Here is a 25,195-nt window from a genome sequence, read left to right as displayed (position 1 = left end):
TAATGTAAACGCTAATGTTACTGAAACAAATATGAACTCATAGTGTATTAGTACTATTGTCCAAAGACCATAAATTACTGTCGGAGTTACCATAAATTACTGTTGAAGTTAAAACTTCAAAATTTATTTACTGACTAATTATAACATGAGAATATATGTAATTTTGAGAGTGCAATCAGTCGCCTGTTTATTTTTGTTAGTTACATTTTAAATAATAATTTTGATAACAAGTTACTGAGACTATTTTTATTATTTTTTATTATTACATACAAACATAGTCGCCTTATAAAAATAAAGCAGTACATGGATGCATCAAACCCACTTGAGAAGTTGTACTGTAAGAGCTTAATAAGTTATCAGTGCCTTTACTTTAAACTGAACAGCAAGTCTCAGTAAAGAAGTGTTGTTGGAGATTTGTACACTAGAATGGGCATAATTCATATATAAACATAATCAAAGTTTTTGAAGAGTTATAATTTGATCTATCTGTATAGCTATTGTCATCAAATTATATTTATATTAATATTTGTCATTATATTAACATTTTTCATATGTTATTAACATTTTCATGCCCAATCAGGTACTCAAACACATGCCATAGAACTGTAAGATGATAAATGCATTAAAATATTTAATTCTACTTTACATCCACCTACATTTCCTAAGGAACATAAAATAAAAGGAATTCATATACAACCTCTCCCCTCCCTACATATGGCAAACACACACACACACACACACACAAACACACAGATATACTCCTATGCATTTACGCTTACATAATACAGATGTATAGCACTCTGCTCTATTTTAAACTCCTTAAGACATGTAGGTAGGTATAAAGATATATTAAACGTTTTATGCATTTCTATCATCTTACAGTCTGATGTTATACCTGATTACAACGTCAGGCATGGTATTCTACAGTTACACAGGCCAAAGTAGTAACAGTTGGATAAATTTTCTTATATCTTTACACTTGTGCCAGTGTATTTATGTCAAATATTAATAGGTACTTTGGTGAATACAATATAAATGGGCGAAAATTGCTTTATACCGAGAGTAAATTATAACTTTCAAGGAATTCTGATTATACTTAATAGATGAATAGTGACATTTCAAATTTAAATGACTCTGGCATAATTCCTTCACTGAGGTTTGATGCTTGATTTAAAATAAAGGTACTGATAACTCATTAAGTTCTTAAGTACACCTCCCCAGTTGGGTTTGAGCATCTGCATATAGTTTGCTTTTTATAATGCATTTCTATCATCTTACAGTCTGATGTTATACCTGATTACAACATTAGGCATGGTATTCTACAGTTACACAGACCAAAGTAATAACAGTTGGATAAATTTTCTTATATCTTTACAGTTGTGCCAGTGTATTTATGTTAAATATTAATAGGTACTTTGGTCAATACAGTATAAATGGGCGAAAATTGCTTTATACCGAGAATAAATTATAACTTTCAAGGAATTCTGATTATACTTAATAGATGAATAGTGACATTTCAAATTTGAATGCCTCTGGCGTAATTCCTTTACTGAGATTTGATGCTTGATTTAAAATAAGTGTATTGATAACTGATTAAGCTCTTAAGTACACCTCCCCAGTTGGGTTTGACGCATCTGCGTGTAGTTTGCTTTTTATGATGCAACTGTATTTTTTGTAATAATAAAAAAATGTCAGTGACATGTTTTCGCTGTGGTTAAGATGATCCTAATAGAAATACATAGAAAAATGACTGTACCCATATATAATAACGTATATTGACCTGTTATAGTTGTATTTAGTTCTATGTTGTCATTAATCAGTAAATGATTTTTCAAGTTTTAACTGTCTGGAATATCTTTGAGCCTGTAACATAACGTCTTTGGACAGAAGTTGCAATAAATCCGGTACTGAGTCTTTTCTGGACACATGACAGAGGACATGTTTATTTTAACACATTTCAGAATGATTAGCTATTGCAATTAGAGAACGTCAGTTGAAGAGATATTGTAAGTATGTTTTTCGTATTATTTTCTTACACTCTGTGCGTAATACGTTTATAATATGTACAAAAAAATGGTTATACTGGTCTGTGTGGAATGGAAGAAACCTTAATATATGGTTCAGTGATAAGAACAATCTGCCACGCACATCATAGTAGTTTGCAGAATATAGCTGTACATGTAGATGTCTATGCAGATGTAGAAGGCTGTATAGAAAAAAGAAAAACATTTCAGTTACCAAAAGAGCGCCAACCGAAGAATAATATTCCCACTGACACCTAACTCAACATCTGTACATATTACAAAGTCCGTCGCTGCGATTTTCTGTCTGTACGTGAAGCCTAATCTCAGGAACTCCTGGAGGGATTTCAATACGGATGTGACTAATAGAGAGACTGATAAACTGGTCGACAAGGAAAGTTTATGTAATAACTTACAATTACAGGTATGATGAGTGTGTAGTACATGTATTTTTATCTGTTCCATATTTGTTTGGCTTCTGGTGTGACATCTCTTGGTAATGATGAGAGCTGTGAGGTGGTCAGCTACAGAGGAGGTGATATCTGGCGGGAAAAAAACAGTTAAGTAAACAGGCGTCGCAAACCCAGAGAGCTGCGAAGCTTGACGAGCATCTATATACATCAGTAGCTAAATATTATACAAAGTCTGGAAACTTCGGTGAATGGTCCCAGAATGAAATTTTTGCTCTGCAGCGGAGTGTGCGCTGATCTTAAACTTTCTGGAAGATTAAAACTACACTCCTGGAAATTGAAATAAGAACACCGTGAATTCATTGTCCCAGGAAGGGGAAACTTTATTGACACATTCCTGGGGTCAGATACATCACATGATCACACTGACAGAACCACAGGCACATAGACACAGGCAACAGAGCATGCACAATGTCGGCACTAGTACAGTGTATATCCACCTTTCGCAGCAACGCAGGCTGCTATTCTCCCATGGAGACGATCGTAGAGATGCTGGATGTAGTCCTGTGGAACGGCTTGCCATGCCATTTCCACCTGGCGCCTCAGTTGGACCAGCGTTCGTGCTGGACGTGCAGACCGCGTGAGACGACGCTTCATCCAGTCCCAACCATGCTCAATGGGGGACAGATCCGGAGATCTTGCTGGCCAGGGTAGTTGACTTACACCTTCTAGAGCACGTTGGGTGGCACGGGATACATGCGGACGTACATTGTCCTGTTGGAACAGCAAGTTCCCTTGCCGGTCTAGGAATGGTAGAACGATGGGTTCGATGACGGTTTGGATGTACCGTGCACTATTCAGTGTCCCCTCGACGATCACCAGTGGTGTACGGCCAGTGTAGGAGATCGCTCCCCACACCATGATGCCGGGTGTTGGCCCTGTGTGCCTCGGTCGTATGCAGTCCTGATTGTGGCGCTCACCTGCACGGCGCCAAACACGCATACGACCATCATTGGCACCAAGGCAGAAGCGACTCTCATCGCTGAAGACGACACGTCTCCATTCGTCCCTCCATTCACGCCTGTCGCGACACCACTGGAGGCGGGCTGCACGATGTTGGGGCGTGAGCGGAAGACGGCCTAACGGTGTGCGGGACCGTAGCCCAGCTTCATGGAGACGGTTGCGAATGGTCCTCGCCGATACCCCAGAGCAACAGTGTCCCTAATTTGCTGGGAAGTGGCGGTGCGGTCCCCTACGTCACTGCGTAGGATCCTACGGTCTTGGCGTGCATCCGTGCGTCGCTGCGGTCCGGTCCCAGGTCGACGGGCACGTGCACCTTCCGCCGACCACTGGCGACAACATCGATGTACTGTGGAGACCTCACGCCCCACCTGTTGAGCAATTCGGCGGTACGTCCACCCGGCCTCCCGCATGCCCACTATACGCCCTAGCTCAAAGTCCGTCAACTGCACATACGGTTCACGTCCACGCTGTCGCGGCATGCTACCAGTGTTAAAGACTGCGATGGAGCTCCGTATGCCACGGCAAACTGGCTGACACTGACGGCGGCGGTGCACAGATGCTGCGCAGCTAGCGCCATTCGACGGCCAACACCGCGGTTCCTGGTGTGTCCGCTGTGCCGTGCGTGTGATCATTGCTTGTACAGCCCTCTCGCAGTGTCCGGAGCAAGTATGGTGGGTCTGACACACCGGTGTCAATGTGTTCTTTTTTCCATTTCCAGGAGTGTATGTGCTGGAACGAGACTCGCACTCGGAAACTTTGCCTTTCGCGGGTATGTGCTCTACCACCTGAACTACCCAAGCACGACTCACGCCCCGTCCTCGCCGCTTTACTTCCGTCAGTACCTTGTCTCTTACCTTCCAAACTTCTCAGAGGCTCTCTTGCGAACGTTGCAAGACTTCCTTTCAGCCAGAAGTGCTAGTCTTGCAAGGTCTCAGGAGAGTTTCTGTGAAGAAGTTTGGAAGGTAGAGGACTAGGTACTAGCGGACGTAAAGCTGCGAGTGGGGGGGGGGGGGGGGGGGGGTGAGGCGTTCTTGGGTAACTCAGTTGGTAGAGCACTTGCCCACAAAAGGTAAAGACATTGAATTCGATTCTCGGTCCGAGACACAGTTTTAATCCGCCAGAAAGTTTCATATCCGCGCACACTCCGCTGCATAGTGGAAATTTCATTCTGGAACTATCTCCGAGGCTGTGGCTAAGCCATGTCTTCGCAATATCCTTTCTTCCAGAAGTGTCAGTCTTGAGAGGTTCGCAGGAGAGCTTCTGTGGAGTCTGGAAGGTAGGAGACGAGGTACTGTCGGAAGTAAAGCTGTGAGGACGGGACGTGAGTCGTGCTTGGGTAGCTCAGATGGTGGAGAACTTGCCCGCGAAAGGCAGAGATCTCGATTTCGAGTCTCAGTCCGGTACACACTTTCAATCGGTCAGGAAGTTTCGATGAATGGTCTCATAAAATACAGGAAACAAGTGACAGACAACATATCTTTACTCACCTTCAAAGAAGTCATTGGCTACAACACACTCCGGACATTGATTTTAAAGTTGTTGGAAACTGACAGCAAACGCTTCCTGTGGAATCACAGTGGCCACACATTATTAAAAATCCGAATCATTACAGGAGTTGAGGCCTGCTTGTACGAATACGATCCAGAGACAAAGCCACTTTCAGCGGCATGGTGTCCAACGCCTTCCCCGCGTCCTATAAATAGTCGATTGACAAAATCCAAACTGTAGATGACGTTGATCGCCTTTTCCGACAGCAATGGCTTGATCAGTCATGTGTGGCAAGACGTAGAAGAAGACAGCACCATCGAATGACGCCTGGTCTCCGTAGCCTATTGGCAGCACCAGGTGTCATCTCCAGTGATGATGCAGATATCCAACAACGTGTGACCGCGGTGCTTTGAGTAATACCACAAGAAACGTCTGCTGATGCCAAAAGTGTATTATAGCTAATGGTGATTACTTTGAAGTCCAGTACACGTATCTAGTTTGCAACACTTGTTTCTGTTATTTTCTGAGATCGATCACCGAACTTTCCAGATGTTCCTTGTATATTAAAGTCCCCCACCTCGTTTTTCTGTCGGAATGTGAAGGTAGATCTCAGGAAGTACAGAACTGATTTTCACATGGTTTTCACTGACAGATAGAGTGATTCACGAGGGAGGTTTGTATACATGTATATGCAATTTAATATCGGTACACCAGGCATGTCGTTCGTCTGTACGTACTTAGCTTAACCTGCACGAAGCCAGGGCAGGCGTCAGCAGTATATGTGGCGTCTTCTGTCACCGTCCAGCGCCGTGACATGCTAGGGTGTTTGAAAGTACAGTGCGGCGAAACTTTCCCGCTGGACGCCAGAGACGCAATACACAAGCAACATTTCTTCTGTGTTTTATTGTTGATTTCTGTTCCACGTTCTACTCCGTGGCGAAAGCGTGAATCCAAGTGTGTTAGATACGGAATAATTTACCGTACTGAACTTTTCTCACGCCTTCGCACGAGTTGTCGGTTGCAGTGTATTATTGTCTGTTCCGACAGCACGGCTTCGTTAGTAAATTATTCCATCAAGCTGAGACAAGCCTACTTCTCTCATTCAGCCTACAAGCACACGAAGATGTTAAAGCGTCGATCGCGGTAATTCATCCCGGTACCTACAGTATATCTAGGGACAGGGTGAAACAGCTAATCTGTTCATCTCGAATATTTCCGGAACAGTCCTGTTTTCACCCAGATGAATTGTCAAAAACTAATTAACGACGGGTAGTCTCTTCTCATGGCTACATTAATTACAGAGGTATCACTGTCAACATAGCTTTTTCAAATGTAACTATGGTAATATCTGTTGCTAGTATCGTACTTCTAAAAGAGACGAATTCAACAGCGATTCACTCTTCAAAACCAGATAAGAAGCCTCAGAGGAATTATGGTATTTAGAAGTTAGGATTTATCTGTTTTGAATATGAAACTGCTTCTGTCGTATGTGAAAGTTTCATACCCAAATAAGGAAATATGCCAAGTCAGGTAAGGCGGAAACAAGAGTGCCGCACCGATACAGGTATAAAAGAGACTGAGTGTAAATGTAGCTTCCATTCTGTGTCACTCACATGTGTCGTGAGCTAGTCCGGTACCCTTTCACAAACTAAGAGAAACTTCATATGGCACTTCTTAGCATGCATAAGGAACTCAAGTTATACCCACAAAGGTATCTCGACAAACGGTGTTCGGTATCCAAGAATGACAAATCGGCGAATGTGAAAAAAAAAGCCGGCACCGAGCGGAGCAAGCAAACGCATTAGATGTAGTGCCAACTGTTTCTCACAATACACGTATGAGCACCAGAGCTCCAGAAAAATTGCGAATGTTCTGGAATAAATCTGCCCAATGTTCATCTAGCCAATAGCCTCCACCCGAGGCAAGTGTTGCTTCACATCCAAATCAACCAGCGGCGTTACAGAATTCTGTCGCTCGGTTGTGATGCTACCTCAGGACAACAGGTTCTTTCTTCAAACAACTCCTTTTATACAAGATGCTGCGACTACAAATCATGCGAATCTGAATGTAAGAAACGTGCGTCACTGAGATTCAGTAAACATGCACTGCCTAAGACCGGCTGAACATCAGAGGCAGTAGAATGGTTCAAATGGCTCTGAGCACTATGGGACTTAACATCTATGGTCATCAGTCCCCTAGAACTTAGAACTACTTAAACCTAACTAACCTAAGGACAGCACACAACACCCAGCCATCACGAGGCAGAGAAAATCCCTGACCCCGCCGGGAATCGAACCCGGGAACCCGGGCGTGGGAAGCGAGAACGCTACCGCACGACCACGAGATGCGGGCTAGAGGCAGTAGAGTATGCACGTTTGGTGCGGTGTTTTTGGAGACTAAGTGATTCGTCATTATCTCAGCGAAGAAGCCTTAACGTCTCGAAGAAACGTGCAATTTCTTACCAAAGTCTGCTGGCTTTCCTGGAGGACGTACCACTTAAAATGCGTAACTGTATGTGTACCAGCGCGATGGCTCGCTACTAGCCTTTGGTAGGAAAGCGCTCACCTGACCCTTTCCTGGTCGCTATAAAGTAGGTCAAAGCTTTATCACTTGGCCTTCACGTTTGCCTGGTTTTTCTCTGTGATTAACTCAAAGAAGAAATCAGTGCGCAAATAATGACCCAAGAGGATTTGCAACATAAGTGTTGCAGCGTGTAAAATGGTGCCGAAAGAATCTCTTTTGTCTGATGAAAGGTACGCCCACTAGCGACTGGAAATGTGTATTACATTAAACAGTAATCATTTCAAATATTTGATGACATACATGGAATTTTAAGGACGACATTATGACCAAATTCTTTCCAGATTTTCTTTTTGTTGCTGTTGCTGATTTAATTTTGCAATGCGAGTGTGTACCTTTACATTAAACTCAATATTTAACAGTCTTAATATTTCCATTCCCTTTTTTAAAAAACCTATTCCATTCTTGACTAGCACTTTTCTTTCTAAGCTCTGGCAGAAATAATACACTGCGGACAAATAGGGAATTTAAAACCACGCATTGACGCAAAGGTTGATGCCTAATACATTTATACTATCACCTCCTGTTACCTCCTAAACACACACCTCGGAAGTTTTACCACGACCCGTCTGCCGAGCGCTGTTGGCAAGCGGGGTGCACTCAGCTCTTGTGAGGCAAACTAAGGAGCTACTTGACTGCGATGTAGCGGGTCCGGCTTATAAACTGACATACAGGCCGGGAGAGCGGTGTACGGACCACATGCCCTCCGCATCCACGTCGAGTGACGGCTCTTGGTCGAGGATGACACGGCAGCCGGTCGGTACCGTTGGACCTTCATGCTCTGTTTGGGAGGAGTTTAGTTTAGTTTTAGAGCTCTAACCGGGTAACTCCAAGCAAGGGAGCGAGCGAGGTGGAGCAGTGGTTAGCACAGTGGATTCGCATTCGGGAGGACGACCGTTCAAGCCCGCGTCCGGCCGTCCTGTTTTAGGTTCTCCGTGATTTCCCTAAATCGCTTCAGGCTAATGCCGGGTTGGTTGCCTTGACAGGGCACGGCTGACTTCCTTCCCTAATCCGATGAGACTGACGGCCTCGTTGTTTGGTCCCCTCCCCTTAATCAATCAACCAACCAACCAACAAATCCAACTCATGCGTCATTGCACAGAAGTCTGATGTAGCCAGGGCTATAGGGACTTGTGCCAATCTGATTTGGCGACCTGCTTTTCTGCTCCAAAAGCTTTCACACGAGAGGTGAAATACAGGGCGTTTCAAAAAGAAAGAGCAGATTTCAAACATTTATTTCTCAAAAACTACAAATGATAGAAACACAATTCCAACGGTCCTTCACTCAATATGAGTACCAAATGTTACACAACAAATATCAAAACTGTACCTCAATATGAGCACCATTTGTTACACGACAAATATCAAACCGGTATCTCATTTCTTGCCACACACGACGCAACTGGTCTTTAGTTACCGAATTCACGGCCGCAACAATTCGATGTCGTACCTCTTGAAGAGTAGCGGGCATAGGTGGGACATAAACACAGTCCTTTATGTACCCCCACAAATAAAAATCGCAGGGAGTAAGGTCTGGTGACCTGGGAGGCCACAGACGATGACATTGATCTTGTGCTCCTGCTCTTCCAATCCACCGTCCTGGAATGGTGTTATTTAGGTACCGTCGTACAGGTTCAGAGAAGTGTGGTGGGGCGCCATCTTGCATGAAGATGAAGTGATTTGAATCTTCCTGAAGTTGAGGAAATAGCCAGTTTTCTAACATGTCCAGGTAAATGGTTCCTGTGATAGTTTTCTCCATGAAAAAGAAAGGTCCATAAACTTTGTTTACCGAAATTGCACAAAAGACGTTAACCTTTGGTGAGTCTCTTTCATGTTGAATAACGTCCCTCGGAGTTTCACTCGCCCAAATTCGTACGTTATGCCGATTAACTTTACCAGAAATGTGAAACGTTGATTCATCTGAAAAAATTAATCGTTCGGCAAAATTGTCCTCTTCCATGTCCTGTAGAATTGCAGTTGAAAATTCGAACCTTTTGTTGTGGTCGTCAGGACGCAATGCTTGCAATAACTGCAGTTTGTACGGCTTCATGTGCAGACGGTTACTCAGAACGCGCCATACCGTTGTTTTAGACATGTTTAGTTCGTGACTTGCCCGTGCCGTGGATTTTCTAGGGCTCCTTTCGTAAGCTGCACGGACACGCTCGACATTTTCATCCGATGTGCGTGGACGACCCGTGCTTTTTCGCTTGCAGATGCAACCATCTTCTACGAATCTGTGATGCCACTCATAAATTTGCTTGTGACGAGGCGGCTGTTTGTTGAATTGACGGCGGAATGCACGTTGCACACCAACAATGGACTCTAACTTTGCAAATTGCAGCACACAAAATGATCGTTCCTGTGGTGTCGTCGCCATTTTCCTACAAACAAACGCCAGCGCCACTGCGGATTTGCATGGAACTTCTGCGCGGACCATTGAAAAACTTTGAACCTTTCTCTGACAAGAAACGTTTGAATTGTGTTTCTATCATTTGTAGTTTTTGAGAAATAAATGTTTGAAATCTGCTCTTTCTTTTTGAAACGCCCTGTATGTGTTGAATTACTTGTTATACACCGATGAGCCAAAACATTGTGATACCTGCTTAATAGATTATTTGTCCGTCTTTGGAAAGAAGTGCGTCACTGATTCCATCAGCGATCCGACAGTTTGTTGGTAGGTTCGTGGAGGTATGTGGCATTAGACGTCTACGCACACGTCATGCAATTAACGTAAATGACGGGCAGCTGAGCTGATTCGTTTATGCGGTAATGACGCCCGATAGCAAACCAGATGGGTTCCATAGGATTTACATCAGGTCAATTTGATTGCCAAGGCATCACCGTGAGTTCACTACAATGCTCCTCAAACCACTGTAGCACAGTTCTGGCTCCAAGACAGGGACAATTATACGCTGAAATATGACATCACCGTCAGGGAAGACATGAAGCATGAAGGGATGCAGGCGGTTCGCAGCTGTCAGCGTATCTTCGATTACCATCACAGGTCCCATACACAAGCGCAGGACAATGTCTTCCATAGCATAATACTGCGTCCGTAGCGCGTTCACCTCCATGATGGCGTTTATGGAGACGACCATTGACCCAGAAATATGATTGACCCGAAGAGCGGACACAATTTCCATTGATCGACGATAGAATCCCGATGAGCCCTTGCACACTGCAATCGCAGTTGACAATGTCGTTGGGTCAACATGTGAACACGAAGGGGTGGTCTGCCACGGAGCTCCATGTTCAGGAATATACGATGGACGGTGTGGTCCGAAACACTTGAGTGGAGCAGCATTGTGCCCTTTCGGCAGATATGCCACAGATCACCATCTATCCTATTTTATAGAGCAGACAAGCCTCCACACTCCACGTTCTGCGAAGAGTCGTAGACGTGCAACCATTTAGCGCCTAGTGGTAGTTTTACTGTCCTTCTAGATCTTTCCGCAGATGCTCACGACAGTAGTTCGTGAACATTCGACCAGAGTCGGCGTTTTCGACATATCCGTTCACAGGCTCTGCGTGATAATAATCTGTCAAAGTCTTTTATCTCAATGGATTTCCCCGTTTGCAGCCCATATCTTCGCTAGGGTGATCCCCGGTCGGTACCTGCTCCGCTTACGTATTTTTGCTACCACGTCACGTGCTCTCAACGCCACCAGGCGGCATTCAACGTCAGGTGGGCAGTGGCGTAATGTTTTGTCTGATCAGTGTATGATAATTCATATCACAATCAATAAATATGGATGCGTTCGACTGAGCTTGTCACTTGCGCACAGGCCGTTTCAGTACCAGTTGCAACATAAATCTTATGGACTTTGTATCCGAATAAATATTGTATTTCGTAAGGTCTTCGGCAACAGCCCTTTCAGTATATTAAATCCACTAGATATTATGATTCATCTGCTCAATTACGACTGGCTTATACGATTTGAAAATTGTCAGACGCTCGAGCATAACTTTACTTCCAGTGCAAAAATAGACGTGTTTTCGGCATTTGGTCCTGGTCATCATTCTCTACATATACCGGGTGTCCCTCCTAAGAGTCGCCGATGTCAACGCTTGTTGTTCTTCAGGTCGCCAAAGATATGAAAATCAAGTAGCGAAAGATCCGGGCTGTACAGAGGATGTTGCATTACTTCCCAACCAAATCGCTGAAGCGTAGCCTTCGTCCGATTAACTGTGCGGATGCCGGTGTTATCGTGCAGTAGGATGATTCCGTCCGACGGCATTTCGGCAGTCGAGAGCAAGCGATAGGGCAATCAGCGGAAACATCCCACGTCTCCCCAGCCACAAAAATCCAAAGATGTTTACACAAGTTTCAGTAAGGTCATGCTGACCTCCTCCTTCGACTGTAGATGCCCTCTGCTCGTCGACTTCCTCGGGTGTGGAACCACAGTCTATGCACAGCCCTATGAAGAAACTTTGGAGAAACTGCGACGCGTCATAGAGTCAAAACACCCAGGAATGCAGTCGGACGGAATCATTTTGTTGCAATATAACTCCCACCCCTACAGTGCTAATCGAACGAAGGCTATGCTTCAGCGGTTTGGTTGGGAAACTTTGCAATATCCTCCGTACAGTACGGATCCTTCACTGTGTGATTTTCACATGTTTAACTACCCGACTGCGTTCTACAAAATAGGAAGTGATCGTGTCGTCTCACAGTGGGATAAATGTCTTAACGCGTGTGGTGATTATTTTTGTGGACACATTGCGGCGGGTGTTCGGTTTTCGCCGGCCGTTGTGGCCGAGCGGTTCTAGGGGCTTCAGTCCGGAACCGCGCGACCGCTACGGTCGGAGGTTCGAATCCTGCCTAGGGCATGGATGTGTGTTATGTAGTTAGGTTAGTTAGGTTTAAGTACTAAGTTCTAGGGTACTGACGACCTCAGATGTTAAGCCCCATAGTGCTCAGATCCATTTGAGCCATTTTTTTCGGTTTTCATTTGACTGCCCCTTAAACACTGACCGCTCAGAACATTGCGACCATCGACCCACTATCGATATAAACCAGTCCAGGATGTAGCAGCGTCACCTGGTGAGGAATGACTGCTAGTCAGACACACACGCGGTGCATGACGTATCACTGAGCGTGCTCTCCGAGTGTAGAATAGGGAAGGCGCATGATCTATCTGAGTTTGACAGGGCAGAATTTGATGGCCCACAGGCCGGGCCCGCATCTCGTGGTCGTGCGGTAGCGTTCTCGCTTCCCACGCCCGGGTTCCCGGGTTCGATTCCCGGCGGGGTCAGGGATTTTCTCTGCCTCGTGATGGCTGGGTGTTATGTGCTGTCCTTAGGTTAGTTAGGTTTAAGTAGTTCTAAGTTCTAGGGGACTTATGACCACAGCAGTTGAGTCCCATAGTGCTCAGAGCCATTTTGAACAGGCCGGCACAAGCATTTCAAACTCTTCACGACGTTCAGTGTTCGAGGTGTGCAGTGGTGAATGTCTTCAACACGTGGCGAAACCAAGGCGAAACCACGTCCAGACCTGGTAGGATTGGGGGGGGCCAGCCCTCGTTACACATGTCGGACGTCATAGGTTGCGCAGACTGGTAAAACAGGACAGTCGACAAACTGTGGCGGAACTAACACCAGGCTATAATGCTGGGCAGAGTATGAGTGTGTCTGAATATTCTGCGCACCGTAATACTACTAACGATGGGCACGTATCGATCAGCACTGAACGTTGGCGCAGTGGTAGGGCGTTGCATGGTCTGATGAATCCCAATAACTTCTTCATCATGCCGATGAGAGGGCGCGAATGCGTCGCCTTCCAGGGGAACTGCTCCATGACACCTGTACTGCAGCCTGGAGACAAACTGACAGCGGCTCCATTATGGTCTGGGGAACATTCACGTGGGCATCCATCGGTCCAATGGAGCTCTTGCAAGGCATCATGACAGACAAGGAGTATCGTACACTGGCTGCAAACCACATATACCCCTTCATGATGATCATGTTTCCTGACGGAGGAACACAGTGACGAGTTCCAGTTGATGTGCTGTCCCCGCAGTTCGCCAGATCGAACACATTTGGGATGTAATATAACGTGGCGTCAGAGCTCTTCACCCCCTCCCCGGAATTTACGGGAATTAAGTGACTTGTGTGTGCAGATGTGGTGCCAACTCCGTCCAGCGACCTAGCAAGGCCTCATTACTTTCATGCTACTACGCGTTGCCGCTGTTATCTGTGCCAAAGCTTTTCTAATGACTATTAGGTAGGTGGTCATAATGTTCTGGCTGATCAATGTACATCTACTGTTGGCGGCATATCGTAGAACAATGCAAGCGCTGTTCCACATGAATGTTTTTCCCTAAATCCGTGATGATTATTCGACAGAAGCTTGTTTTGCTCCATGAACATCATATTATTAGAACATTCTCTAGGATCTTACAGGACTCGAGCATCAGCGATATTCGTCTGGTATTTTGTTCATTTCGTCTTTTACATCTTTTCTAAATGTGGTTTATTTGTCCTTTTCTTCAGTCACTCGGGACTGTTAGCTTCGCGAGAGCTTTATCCACTGTTGCTCTTATTACTTTCTTTTTTGTCTTTGGTCACGTCTGTGGCTGAACGGTCAGTGCGACTAAGTTTCAGACGAAGAAATGGCCAGTACCGTCAATGAGGCAGTCAAAATTCGTGCGGGAAACTGAGGAGCCACTCGAAGATATGTCGGCTCCGGTCGGCCTTTACAACCAGTGTGTCGACTACCTGTCACCAGAACACTGCAATGCAATATTGCCTACTGCGGCGTATGACGCAAAGGTCCGTCTATAGATCCTGATTGTACACACACCAAGAGGTAAGGTCTTATCACCTTTTATTGTGGCGTACATTATGTACAATAAACGGGTGAAATCTAAATCAGCAGTAGGGCACACAGTGATCCTGAAGTACTCTCGTCGACGCAGAAGTTACTCCAGCTTCGTGAGCAACAACTCGGAAAAGAATCTGGATGTCTGCCGCTTGGCTAAATCAATTTTATAGCGAATGTGGTGCTCAAAAATTATTTTAACACGTTAACAGTAAGAACCGAAACGTAAATGTACTAGAACATAAAAAATACATATTTTCCTGAAGGGTGACAACCTATAAAGTGAGATACCACACGATATTCTGGTACCAATTTAATTTAACCGCAGAGTGATGGAAAGGGTGCTACTTTGCGAGCTAGAGCAGTGGTACGTCTACTTACAGCCGCAGCCACCAGCAGAGCCGCAATCACACACAGGCGCATCATCTTTCCTGGAAAAGCCTCAACAGATCCGCCTGGTCGGCAGGACGGCTTCTTATATCACGCACACCCTTATCATCAGCGGCACAGATTCCCCGCTAAAAGCTGCCATCCGAAATGATAGGAGCTTCGTATGATTGGCAGGTGTTAAAAGTCTATCGAAGCTTCTTGGTACTACTTGTAATGATTGACGTCAAATTCATAAACAGGCTTCCGTAAACGGCCGATTGCTAGTGGTTCAGGTGTTGCGCACATTGGGAAATAAATCACTCGGAAATGCTTAAGCGGCGTAATACATTTCAGTCGGAAAAAATGTTAACGTTGCATATTCCACTGTATTCACAGTTTGGATTCCGTAGAAACACTGGAACACGTGAGGCAATACTGACCTTACGACTTATCTTAGAAGAAAGATTAAGGAAAGGCAAACCTACGTTTCTAGCATTTGTAGACTTAGAGAAAGCTTTTGACAATGTTGACTGGAATACTCTCTTTCAAATTCTAAAGGTGGCAGGGGTAAAATACAGGGAGCGAAAGGCTATTTACAATTTGTACAGAAACCAGATGGCAGTTATAAGAGTCGAGGGACATGAAAGGGAAGCAGTGGTTGGGAAGGGAGTAAGACAGGGTTGTAGCCTCTCCCCGATGTTGTTCAATCTGTATATTGAGCAAGCAGTAAAGGAAACAAAAGAAAAATTCGGAGTAGGTATTAAAATTCATGGAGAAGAAATAAAAACTTTGAGGTTCGCCGATGACATTGTAATTCTGTCAGAGACAGCAAAGGACTTGGAAGAGCAGTTGAATGGAATGGACAGTGTCTTGAAAGGAGGATATAAGATGAACATCAACAAAAGCAAAACAAGGATAATGGAATGTAGTCTAATTAAGTCGGGTGATGCTGAGGGAATTAGATTAGGAAATGAGACACTTAAAGTAGTAAAGGAGTTTTGCTATTTGGGGAGCAAAATAACTGATGATGGTCGAAGTAGAGAGGATATAAAATGTAGGCTGGCAATGGCAAGGAAAGCGTTTCTGAAGAAGAGAAATTTGTTAACATCCAGTATTGATTTAAGTGTCAAGAAGTCATTTCTGAAAGTATTCGTATGGAGTGTAGCCATGTATGGAAGTGAAACATGGACGATAAATAGTTTGGACAAGAAGAGAATAGAAGCTTTCGAAATGTGGTGCTACAGAAGAATGCTGAAGATTAGATGGGTAGATCACATAACTAATGAGGAAGTATTGAATAGGATTGGGGAGAAGAGAAGTTTGTGGCACAACTTGACCAGAAGAAGGGATCGGTTGGTAGGACATGTTCTGAGGCATCAAGGGATCACCAATTTAGTATTGGAGGGCAGCGTGGAGGGTAAAAATCGTAGAGGGAGACCAAGAGATGAATACACTAAGCAGATTCAGAAGGATGTAGGTTGCAGTAGGTACTGGGAGATGAAAAAGCTTGCACAGGATAGAGTAGCATGGAGAGCTGCATCAAACCAGTCTCAGGACTGAAGACCACAACAACAACAACAAGCAGAGGTGAAGGATATCTTTTCAATTCTTCACATCCTGAAAATATGAAATCATTATTTCACTTTCTACAGCCAGTTATGCAGCATTGAGCACTGCTTAATTTTTCACCAGGAAAGTAGTCGTGGCGCTTGACTTCCCACTCATGTCGCTGAGCTGCCCCAGCTTGACCTTTAACAATGTTCTACGCAGTATCATCCACAATGTCTACACCAACAATTTCTTACCTCTTTGCAGATCAGTCTTGTTCCACGATTTTGTCATGACTCGTTACTTACCTTTAACTGTCAAGGAAATTATTGGACTAGAAGCGAGGCAGTTAGGTCTATTATCTTAACGACTTTAATGTAGACTGTCACCCTGTGAAGTAGCAGTGCGCTGTTGTGGTTACCGCCGCTGCTAGAGCAACCACACCGAACAATCAAAAAGTTGCACCTGTCTCATCGGTAACAATTTTTCTCGATCTTCTTTCTGTGTACACAAACACACTAAAAAACTAAAAATAAAAGCCGACGTACCACAAAGGCACGAAGGAATCATCCGAACGGGACGGAAATCGGTACATGTGATATACATGCCACTGCGGTGACCTGCAGTCGATGAGGATGAAAGGATCAGGATGAGAACAGCACAACATCCAGTCCCTGGGCGGAGAAAATTCCCCGACCCAGCCGGGAATCGAACCCGGGCCCAGAGGAATGACAATCTGTCACGCTGACCATTCAGCTACTGGGTGCTGACAAACAAATGATTACAGTTTCAGAAAAAATGAATGATTTATTCAAGAGGAAGAGCTTCACAAATGAGCATGTCGATAACGCGTTGGTCCATCTCTGACCCTTACGCCAGCAGTGATTCGGGTTCGCACTGAATGTTTAGAGTTGTTGGATGTCTTCCTGAGGGATATCGTGTCAAATTATGTGCAATTGATGCTTTAGATCGTCAGCATCCCGAACTCGCTGTAAGTCCTTGCCCATAATGCTCTACACTTTCTCAAATGCAGGAGGATCTGCAGCGAATTGACGCATGGTGCAGGGAATGGCAATTGAATCTCAATGTAGACAAGTGTAATGTGCTGCGAATACATAGGAAGATAGATCCCTTACCATTTAGCTACAATATAGCAGGTCAGCAACTGGAAGCAGTTAATTGCATAAATTATTTGGGAGTACGCATTGGGAGTGATTTAAAATGGAATGATCATATACAGTTGGTCGTTGGTAAAGCAGATGCCAGACTGAGATTCATTGGAAGAATCCTAAGGAAATGAATTCCGAAAACAAAGGAAGTAGGTTACAGTACGCTTGTTCGCCCACTGCTTGAATACTGCTCAGCAGTGTGGGATCCGTACCAGATAGGGCTGATAGAAGAGATAGAGAAAATCCAACGGAGAGCTGCGCGCTTCGTTACAGGAACATTTAGTAATCGCGAAAGCGTTACGGAGATGATAGATAAACTCCAGTGGAAGACTCTGCAGGAGAGACGCTCAGTATCTCGGTACGGGCTTTTGTTAAAGTTTCGAGAACATACTTTCACCGAAGAGTCAAGCAGTATATTGCTCCCTCCTACGTATATCTCGCGAAGAGACCATGAGGATAAAATCAGAGAGATTAGAGCCCACACAGAAGTATACCCACAATCCTTCTTTCCACGAACAATACGAGACTGGAATAGAAGGGAGAACCAATAGAGGTACTCAAAGTACCCTCCGCCACACACCGTCAGGTGGCTTGCGGAGTATGGATGTAGACGTAGATGTAGATGTAGAGCTCTGATGCCATTGCTGGCCAAGGTAGGCTTTGGCAAGAACGAAGACATGCAGTAGAAACTTCACCGTGTGCGGAAGATCATTATCTTGTGAAATGTAGGCCGAAAATGGCTTACCCTGAAGGGCGACAGAATGGGGCGTAGAATATCGTCGACTTACCGCTGTACTGTAAGGGTACCGCAAATGATAACCAAAAGGGCCCGGCTTAGAAACGAAATGACACCCCAGACCATCACCCCTGGTTGTCGGGCCGTATGGCGAACAATAATCTGGTTGCTATCCCACTGCTCTCCAGGGCATCTCCAGACACGTCTTCGCTTGTCACTGCGGATCAGTTCGAAGCGTGACTCATCACTTAAGACAATTCTACTCGAGTTAGTGAGATTCCAAGGCCCAATGACCAGCAAAGACATGTCTTGAGACACCCCGGACAGCGGTGGGATATCAACCTGACTGTCATATCCTACACGGTCTGACAATCAGAAGTGATGGTTTGGTGTGCCATTTCATTTCATAGGAGGACCCTTTTAGTTCTCATCCGCGACATCCTTACAGCAATGTGGTCCGTTGACGATTTTCTACGTGCCATTCTGTTGCCCTTCATAGCAAGCGATCCTGGGCTTACATTTCAGCACATACTAAGAGCTTCTGCTACACGTCTTCGTGCTTACCAAACCCTAGCTTTGCCAGCAAGCTCGCCCAATCTCTCCCCATTTAAGTTTGGAGTATTATGCGTATGGCCCTTCAACCAGTTCAAACGCGTTACTAACCAGTCACTTCTGACCCCTTACATCTCGTCCAGCACCCTATTTGCAGGAGACTCCACTGCACCGACTGTCTTCTAGGTCGCCGGCCTAGGTGGCCGAGCACTTCTAGGCGCTACAGTCTGGAACCGCGCGACCGCTACGGTCGCAGGTTCGAATCCTACCTCGGACATGAAGGTGTGTGACGTCCTTAGGTTAGTTAGGTTTAAGTGGTTCTAAGTTCTAGGGGACTGATGACCACAGAAGTTAAGTCCCATAGTGCTCAGAGCCATTTGAACCATTTGTCTTCTAGGTCTAGTAAAGCATCTTTCAGCCGATTTAACATTAAATATGCATACACATATCAAAACCTTCCTTAATCATTAGAAAATACGTTTTTGAATTTTCGATGAATCGCCCTGCCATTCTGAAAATGTTCGGAACTGGATTAATAAAAAACTGAGATAACTTTAGGTTGTTGTTGTTGCTGTGGCCTTCAGTCCTGAGACTGGTTTGAAGCAGCTCTCCATGCTACTCTATCCTGTGCAAGCTTCTTCAACTCCCAGTACCTACTGCAGCCTACATCCTTCTGAATCTGCTTAGTGTATTCATCTCTTGGTCTCCCTCTACGATTTTTACCCTCCACGCTGCCCTCCAGCACTAAATTGGTGATCCCTTGATGCCTCAGAACATGTCCTACCAACCGATCCCTTCTTCTAGTCAAGTTGTGCCACAAACTCCTCTTCTCCCCAATTCTATTCAATACCTCCTCATTAGTTATGTGATCTACTCATCTAATCTTCAGCATTCTTCTGTAGCACCACATTTCGAAAGCTTCTATTCTCTTCTTGTCTAAACTATTTATCGTCCATGTTTCACTTCCATACAAGGCTGCACTCCATACAAATACTTTCAGAAATGACTTCCTGACACTTAAATCAATACTCGATGTTAACTAGTTTCTCTTCTTTGGAAACGCTTTCCTTCCCATTGCCAGTCTACATGTGATATCCTCTCTACTTCGACCATCATCAACTATTTTGCTCCCCAAATAGCAAAACTACTTTACTACTTTATGTGCTCATTTCCTAATCTAATTCCCTTAGCATCACCCGATTTAATTCGACTACATTCCATTATCCTCGTTTTGCTTTTGTTGATGTTCATCTTATACCCTCCTTTCAAGACACTGTCCAATTCGTTCAACTGATCTTCCAAGTCCTTTTCTGTCTCTGACAGAATTACAATGTCATCGGCAAACCTCAAAGTTTTTATTTCTTCTCCATGGATTTTAATACCTACTCCGAAGTTTTCTTTTGTTTCCTTTACTGCTTGCTCAATATACAGATTGAATAGCATCGGGGAGAGGCTACAACCCTGTCTCACTCCCTTCCCAACCACTGCTTCCCTTTCATGTCCCTCGACTCTTATAACTGCCATCTGGTTTCTGTACAAATTGTAAATAGGCTTTCGCTCCCTGTATTTTACCCCTGCCATCTTCAGAATTTGAAAAATAGTATTCCAGTCAACATTGTCGAAAGCTTTCTCTAAGTCTACAAATGCTAGAAACGTAGGTTTGCCTTTGTTAATCTTTCTTCTAAGATAAGTCGTAGGGTCAGTATTGCCTCAAGTGTTCCAACATTTCTACGGAATCCGAACTGATCTTCCCCGAGGTCAGCTTCTACCAGTTTCTCCACTCGTCTGTAAAGAATTCGCGTTAGTATTTTGCAGCTGTAGTGAACGCATTATTGTGGCCAAGATAGACACGAAGCCCACGCCCACTACAGTTGTACAAGTTTATATGCCAACTAGCTCTGCAGATGACGAAGAAATTGATGAAATGTATAATGAGATAAAAGAAATTATTCAGGTAGTGAACGGAGACGAAAATTTAATAGTCATGGGTGACTGGAATTCGACAGTAGGAAAAGGAAGAGAAGGAAACGTAGTAGGTGAATATGGATTGGGGCTAAGAAATGAAAGAGGAAGCCGCCTGGTAGAATTTTGCACAGAGCATAACTTAATCATAGCTAACACTTGGTTCAAGAATCATGAAAGAAGGTTGTATACATAGAAGAACCCTGGAGATACTGAAAGGTTTCAGATAGATTATATAATGGTAAGACAGAGATTTAGGAACCAGGTTTTAAATTATAGGACATTTCCAGGGGCAGATGTGTACTCTGACGGCAATGTATTGGTTATGAACTGTAGATTAAAACTTAAGAAACTGCAAAAAGGTGGGAATTTAAGGAGATGGGAACAGGATAAACTGAAAGAACCAGAGGTTGTACAGAGTTTCAGCGAGAGCATAAGGGAGCAATTGACAGGAATGGGTGAAAGAAATACAGTAGAAGAAGAATGGGTAGCTGCTGTGGTTTCAATAAATAAATGTCGTGTGATCAGGGCCTCCCGTCGGGTAGACCGTTCGCCGGGTGCAAATCTTTCGATTTAACGCCACTTCGGCGATTTGCGCGTCGATGGGGATGAAATGATGATGATTAGGACAACACAACACCCAGTGCCTGAGCGGAGAAAATCTCCAACCCAGCCGGGAATCGAACATGGGCCCCTAGGATTGACATTCTGTCGCGCTGACCACTTTTTTTTGTTCTTTTTTTTTTGTAATCTCATTTTGTTCGTTTTCGTTCGTTGCATCTGCTCGGGGCGGACGTCGCACGACACCCGCTTCAGTTCGTCGTTGATTCATTAACTCAGTTCTTTTGTTACAGAGGGTAGCTAACCCTCTGACCGAACACGCTGAGCTACCGGGGGCGGACGGTGGTTTCAAAGATTCACACGTGTTTTACATAGTCATCCGCCCCCCCCCCCCCCCTCCTCGCGACCCCAACTGAATACAATGCAGAGAACGTCCATTTATTTATTTAGCATATGGTTCATAACATCACAGTAAAAAGTTACAGAAACAACACGATTTTAAAAAAATCTCATATGTATAAACAGAGCAATAAATAACAGTTTGTATATAAGGACACCGCCAATTGTAAATTTACACTCACAGAAGAGCAATCACAAGCAGACGTCCAGCTTAGATAATAAATAGTCGATTGCCTCTTGGGTCGCCATTAGGAAATCCTGTGGGTCACCTTCGTATGCCCTTAGTGGGCATTCCTGCACGATGTGTTTGACCGTCTGTGTCTCAGCGCCACAGTCGCAAGCGGCCGAAGGAAGTTTACCCCATCTGTCTAAGGAGTCGGCGCATCTCCCACAGTTGGTTCTGATATGATTAAAGAGTTGTCCAAACTTTGCGAGGGCAATCAAATCCTTTTGGTTTACTAAAGATGCATGGCATACTGTGGCAGTTTACTGCTGTTCTGCTCTCCCATTCCTCTTTCCATCGGTCATTTATTTTAAAGTTGGTTTGGTGCAGAGTCTGTACGGTCTTTAGTGGAGGATGCCTAGACCGGAGTCGGTTTCCTTGGATGTCGTGAGTATCTTCATGGATTTGTAATTGAGGGTTGGTCATGATTTTTTGAAATTCTCTAACCAGAGCGTGTTCACGGCGCAGGTTAGGAGGGGCTATGTTACTGAGAACGGGCAGCCACACTGTAGGAGTTGGCCTGATTGTGCCTGATATAATACGCATTGTTGCATTAAGTTGTCTATCTACCATGTGTGTGCGTTTGCTGATGAGCCACACTGGGGCACAGTATTCTGCCACTGGATACACCAAGCCAAGTGCGGATGTTCTTGAGGTAGATGCTGTGGAGCCCCAAGTGGTGCCATACAACCATCTGAAAAAACACGCAGTTCACGTGTCCCATTGGCATGGATGTCGGTTATATCGTCAAAACGTTGACGTTCCGTGTGAATTTCTGCACTTCGTCGTTTTGTGGTAGTTTCATATTGAGAACATCAAGTCTCAACGCCTGTGATTTTTTTTGCAGATAAAAATTGGTCGTGTTTTGCATTTCAATAAAGTGGGGGCAGGCGTCCGCGAATCGTTGTTTTAGGTCGGGGGTCAGGCTGTGCTGGATAAATATGGCACATGCTTTTATTTTTTCTTCAAAACGTTTTGCAGAATCTCTTGAACACTTAACAGATGTTATTATTTGGTTATTTTTGACTCAACAGCGTCGATATATTGCAGCCGCTCGTCCACAACTTAACACTGCCTGCTCACAACTGACTGATCGAATGCTCATCTGTTGTTTGCAGTTGCTTGTTCAAGTCACCACCGTAGCTAATGTGCTGACGTTGCTTGTACGCCAGCAATAAAGTCAGTCTCATAACTTGTTAAACGAAGATTGTATCGCCTTTTATTACGATGTCCAGTACTCTTTTGTTCTCTCTTAGACTTCTTCCCAACTTACCCCACTAACACTTCATACATCCTGTTGCATCTACCTCCCTAATGTGCTCAGGCTTCCTGACAATGAATTTCTCATGACACCCACTCATTAGCACACTGTACACACATTAAATGTTAGCCTCGTTCCCTTTCTATCTGATAACCATTTTTCACATCCATAGATTCAGTTGAGACAAATATAAGAGCATTTCTTCTCATCATTTTTTTTTCTTGAAAAAGGGAATTCGCCAGCATGTGGTTATCTCGAGACCTACATTTTCGATGGATACATTATAAATTTAACGCAATGAAATGCCTTGCATGTTGTATTCGTTCTGAGTTGGTAACTGCTGACTCTTCCTCCTAAATGGGTAACATGAAGCCACAAGGGCCTCTCAACATTCTTTTTCTTCTTCTTCTTCATTCTCTGTCCTCCTCTCTTCCTTTCTCTCTTCCAGTTTACTCTTCTCCTCTTTCCCCCACTCCCCATCATCTTCAGCACCATAGTTAGCTAGCTAGTTAGTTAATTAGTTAGTTACAAGTACCATAGATCATTTGAACGATTTTTTTCCAGTTGAATGAAAGGAGCTGTCCAGTTATTGCGCAAATGATAAAAAAATTTTGTTTCTGTATACTGAACTTCTTTCTGAGCTGCTGATAGCTTTAATAATAGGTAACAAAGGTTTCCTTGCCTGTAGTGTTATAGGTATGAACATCACTATTCTTCTCAAATTCTGATGGATTACTTATGACAAGGTTAATTAGCGCATATATGTATTGTGACGGCATATTTAAAATGTCCAGCTTCTTGAAGAGGAGTACACATGACATGGGTTCAAATGACCCTGAGCACTATGGGACTTAACTTCTGAGGTCATCAATCCCTGCCGGCGGAAGTGGCCATGCGGTTCTAGGCGCTACAGTCTGGAACCGAGCGACCGCTACGGTCGCAGGTTCGAATCCTGCCTCGGGCATGGATGTGTGATGTCCTTAGGTTAGTTAGGTTTAATTAGTTCTAAGTTCTAGGCGACTGATGACCTCAGAAGTTAAATCGCATAGTGCTCAGAGCCATTTGAACCATTTCATCAGCCCGCATCTCGTGGTCGTGCGGTAGCGTTCTCGCTTCCCACGCCCGGGTTCCCGAGTTCGATTCCCGGCGGGGTCAGGGATTTTCTCTGCCTCGTGATGGCTGGGTGTTGTGTGCTGTCCTTAGGTTAGTTAAGTTTAAGTAGTTCTAAGTTCTAGGGGACTGATGACCATAGATGTTAAGTCCCATAGTGCTCAGAGCCATTTGAACCATTTCATCAGTCCCCTAGAACTTAAAACTACTTAAACCTAACCAACCTAAGGACATCACACACAGCCATGCCTGAGGCAGTATCGAACCTGCGACCGTAGCGGCCTTGCGGTTCCAGACTGTAGCGCCTAGAACCGCACGGCCACTCCGGCCGGTGACACATGACATCCGTGGGTGAATACCCAAAAGGCCTATTATCCTAGCTGCTCGCTTTTGTACAATCAACACTTTCTAACACATGATTTACCCAAGAAAATGATTCCATAAGACGTTATTGAGTGGAAATATGCAAAATAAGACAGGAGATAAGTTCGTTTGTTTCCAAGACCAGCAATTGTACGAAGAGCAAAAATAGCTGAACGTAATCATTTGAGAAGCTCAGTAATATGATTCTTGCAATTTAAGTTTTTATCAACATTTACATCCGAAAATTTGAAGCTCTGTTTACTGACTCCTGCCTATGTGCTACATCAATTGTTACTACGACTCAGTTTGTTGTACAGAACTGAATACAGTGTGTTTTTCAAAGTTTAGGGAGAGTCCATTGTCTGTGAACCACATTATAATTCTTTGAAAAATATCCTTTACTATCTCTTCTGTTGATTTCTCTCTAATGAGATTTATTATAACACTATGTCGTCTGCAAAAAGTGCCAGTTCTGTTTGTTGATTGTTAAGAAGAAGGTCTTTCACACATATAAGGAACAGGAGTGGGCTCAAAATACAATCCGTGCGACTCCTTTAGTGGTTTCACTACACTAAAATTTCCTACTCTTCTGACATTGTT

The 25,195-nt window shown here is 44.3% G+C and overlaps 1 protein-coding gene across 1 annotated transcript in view; it reads right to left on the bottom strand.

The window, feature by feature from the left end:
• LOC126455723 (chymotrypsin-2-like) overlaps positions 1-14,776 on the bottom strand; it is a 56,101-nt gene extending 41,325 nt beyond the window's left edge. Inside the window, exon 1 of the mRNA XM_050091492.1 lies at positions 14,724-14,776. Coding sequence (XP_049947449.1) covers positions 14,724-14,768 — 45 coding nt within the window. The 5' untranslated portion in view covers positions 14,769-14,776. The remainder of the gene's footprint in view (positions 1-14,723) is intronic.
• Positions 14,777-25,195: the final 10,419 nt, after the last annotated feature.

This window comes from Schistocerca serialis, chromosome 2 (genome assembly GCF_023864345.2).
Source record: "Schistocerca serialis cubense isolate TAMUIC-IGC-003099 chromosome 2, iqSchSeri2.2, whole genome shotgun sequence".
In the NCBI taxonomy this organism is placed as follows: Eukaryota; Metazoa; Arthropoda; class Insecta; order Orthoptera; family Acrididae; genus Schistocerca; species Schistocerca serialis.
The sequence above is the reverse complement of the archived record's forward strand: the minus strand, read 5'-3'. Positions and strand labels throughout refer to the sequence as shown.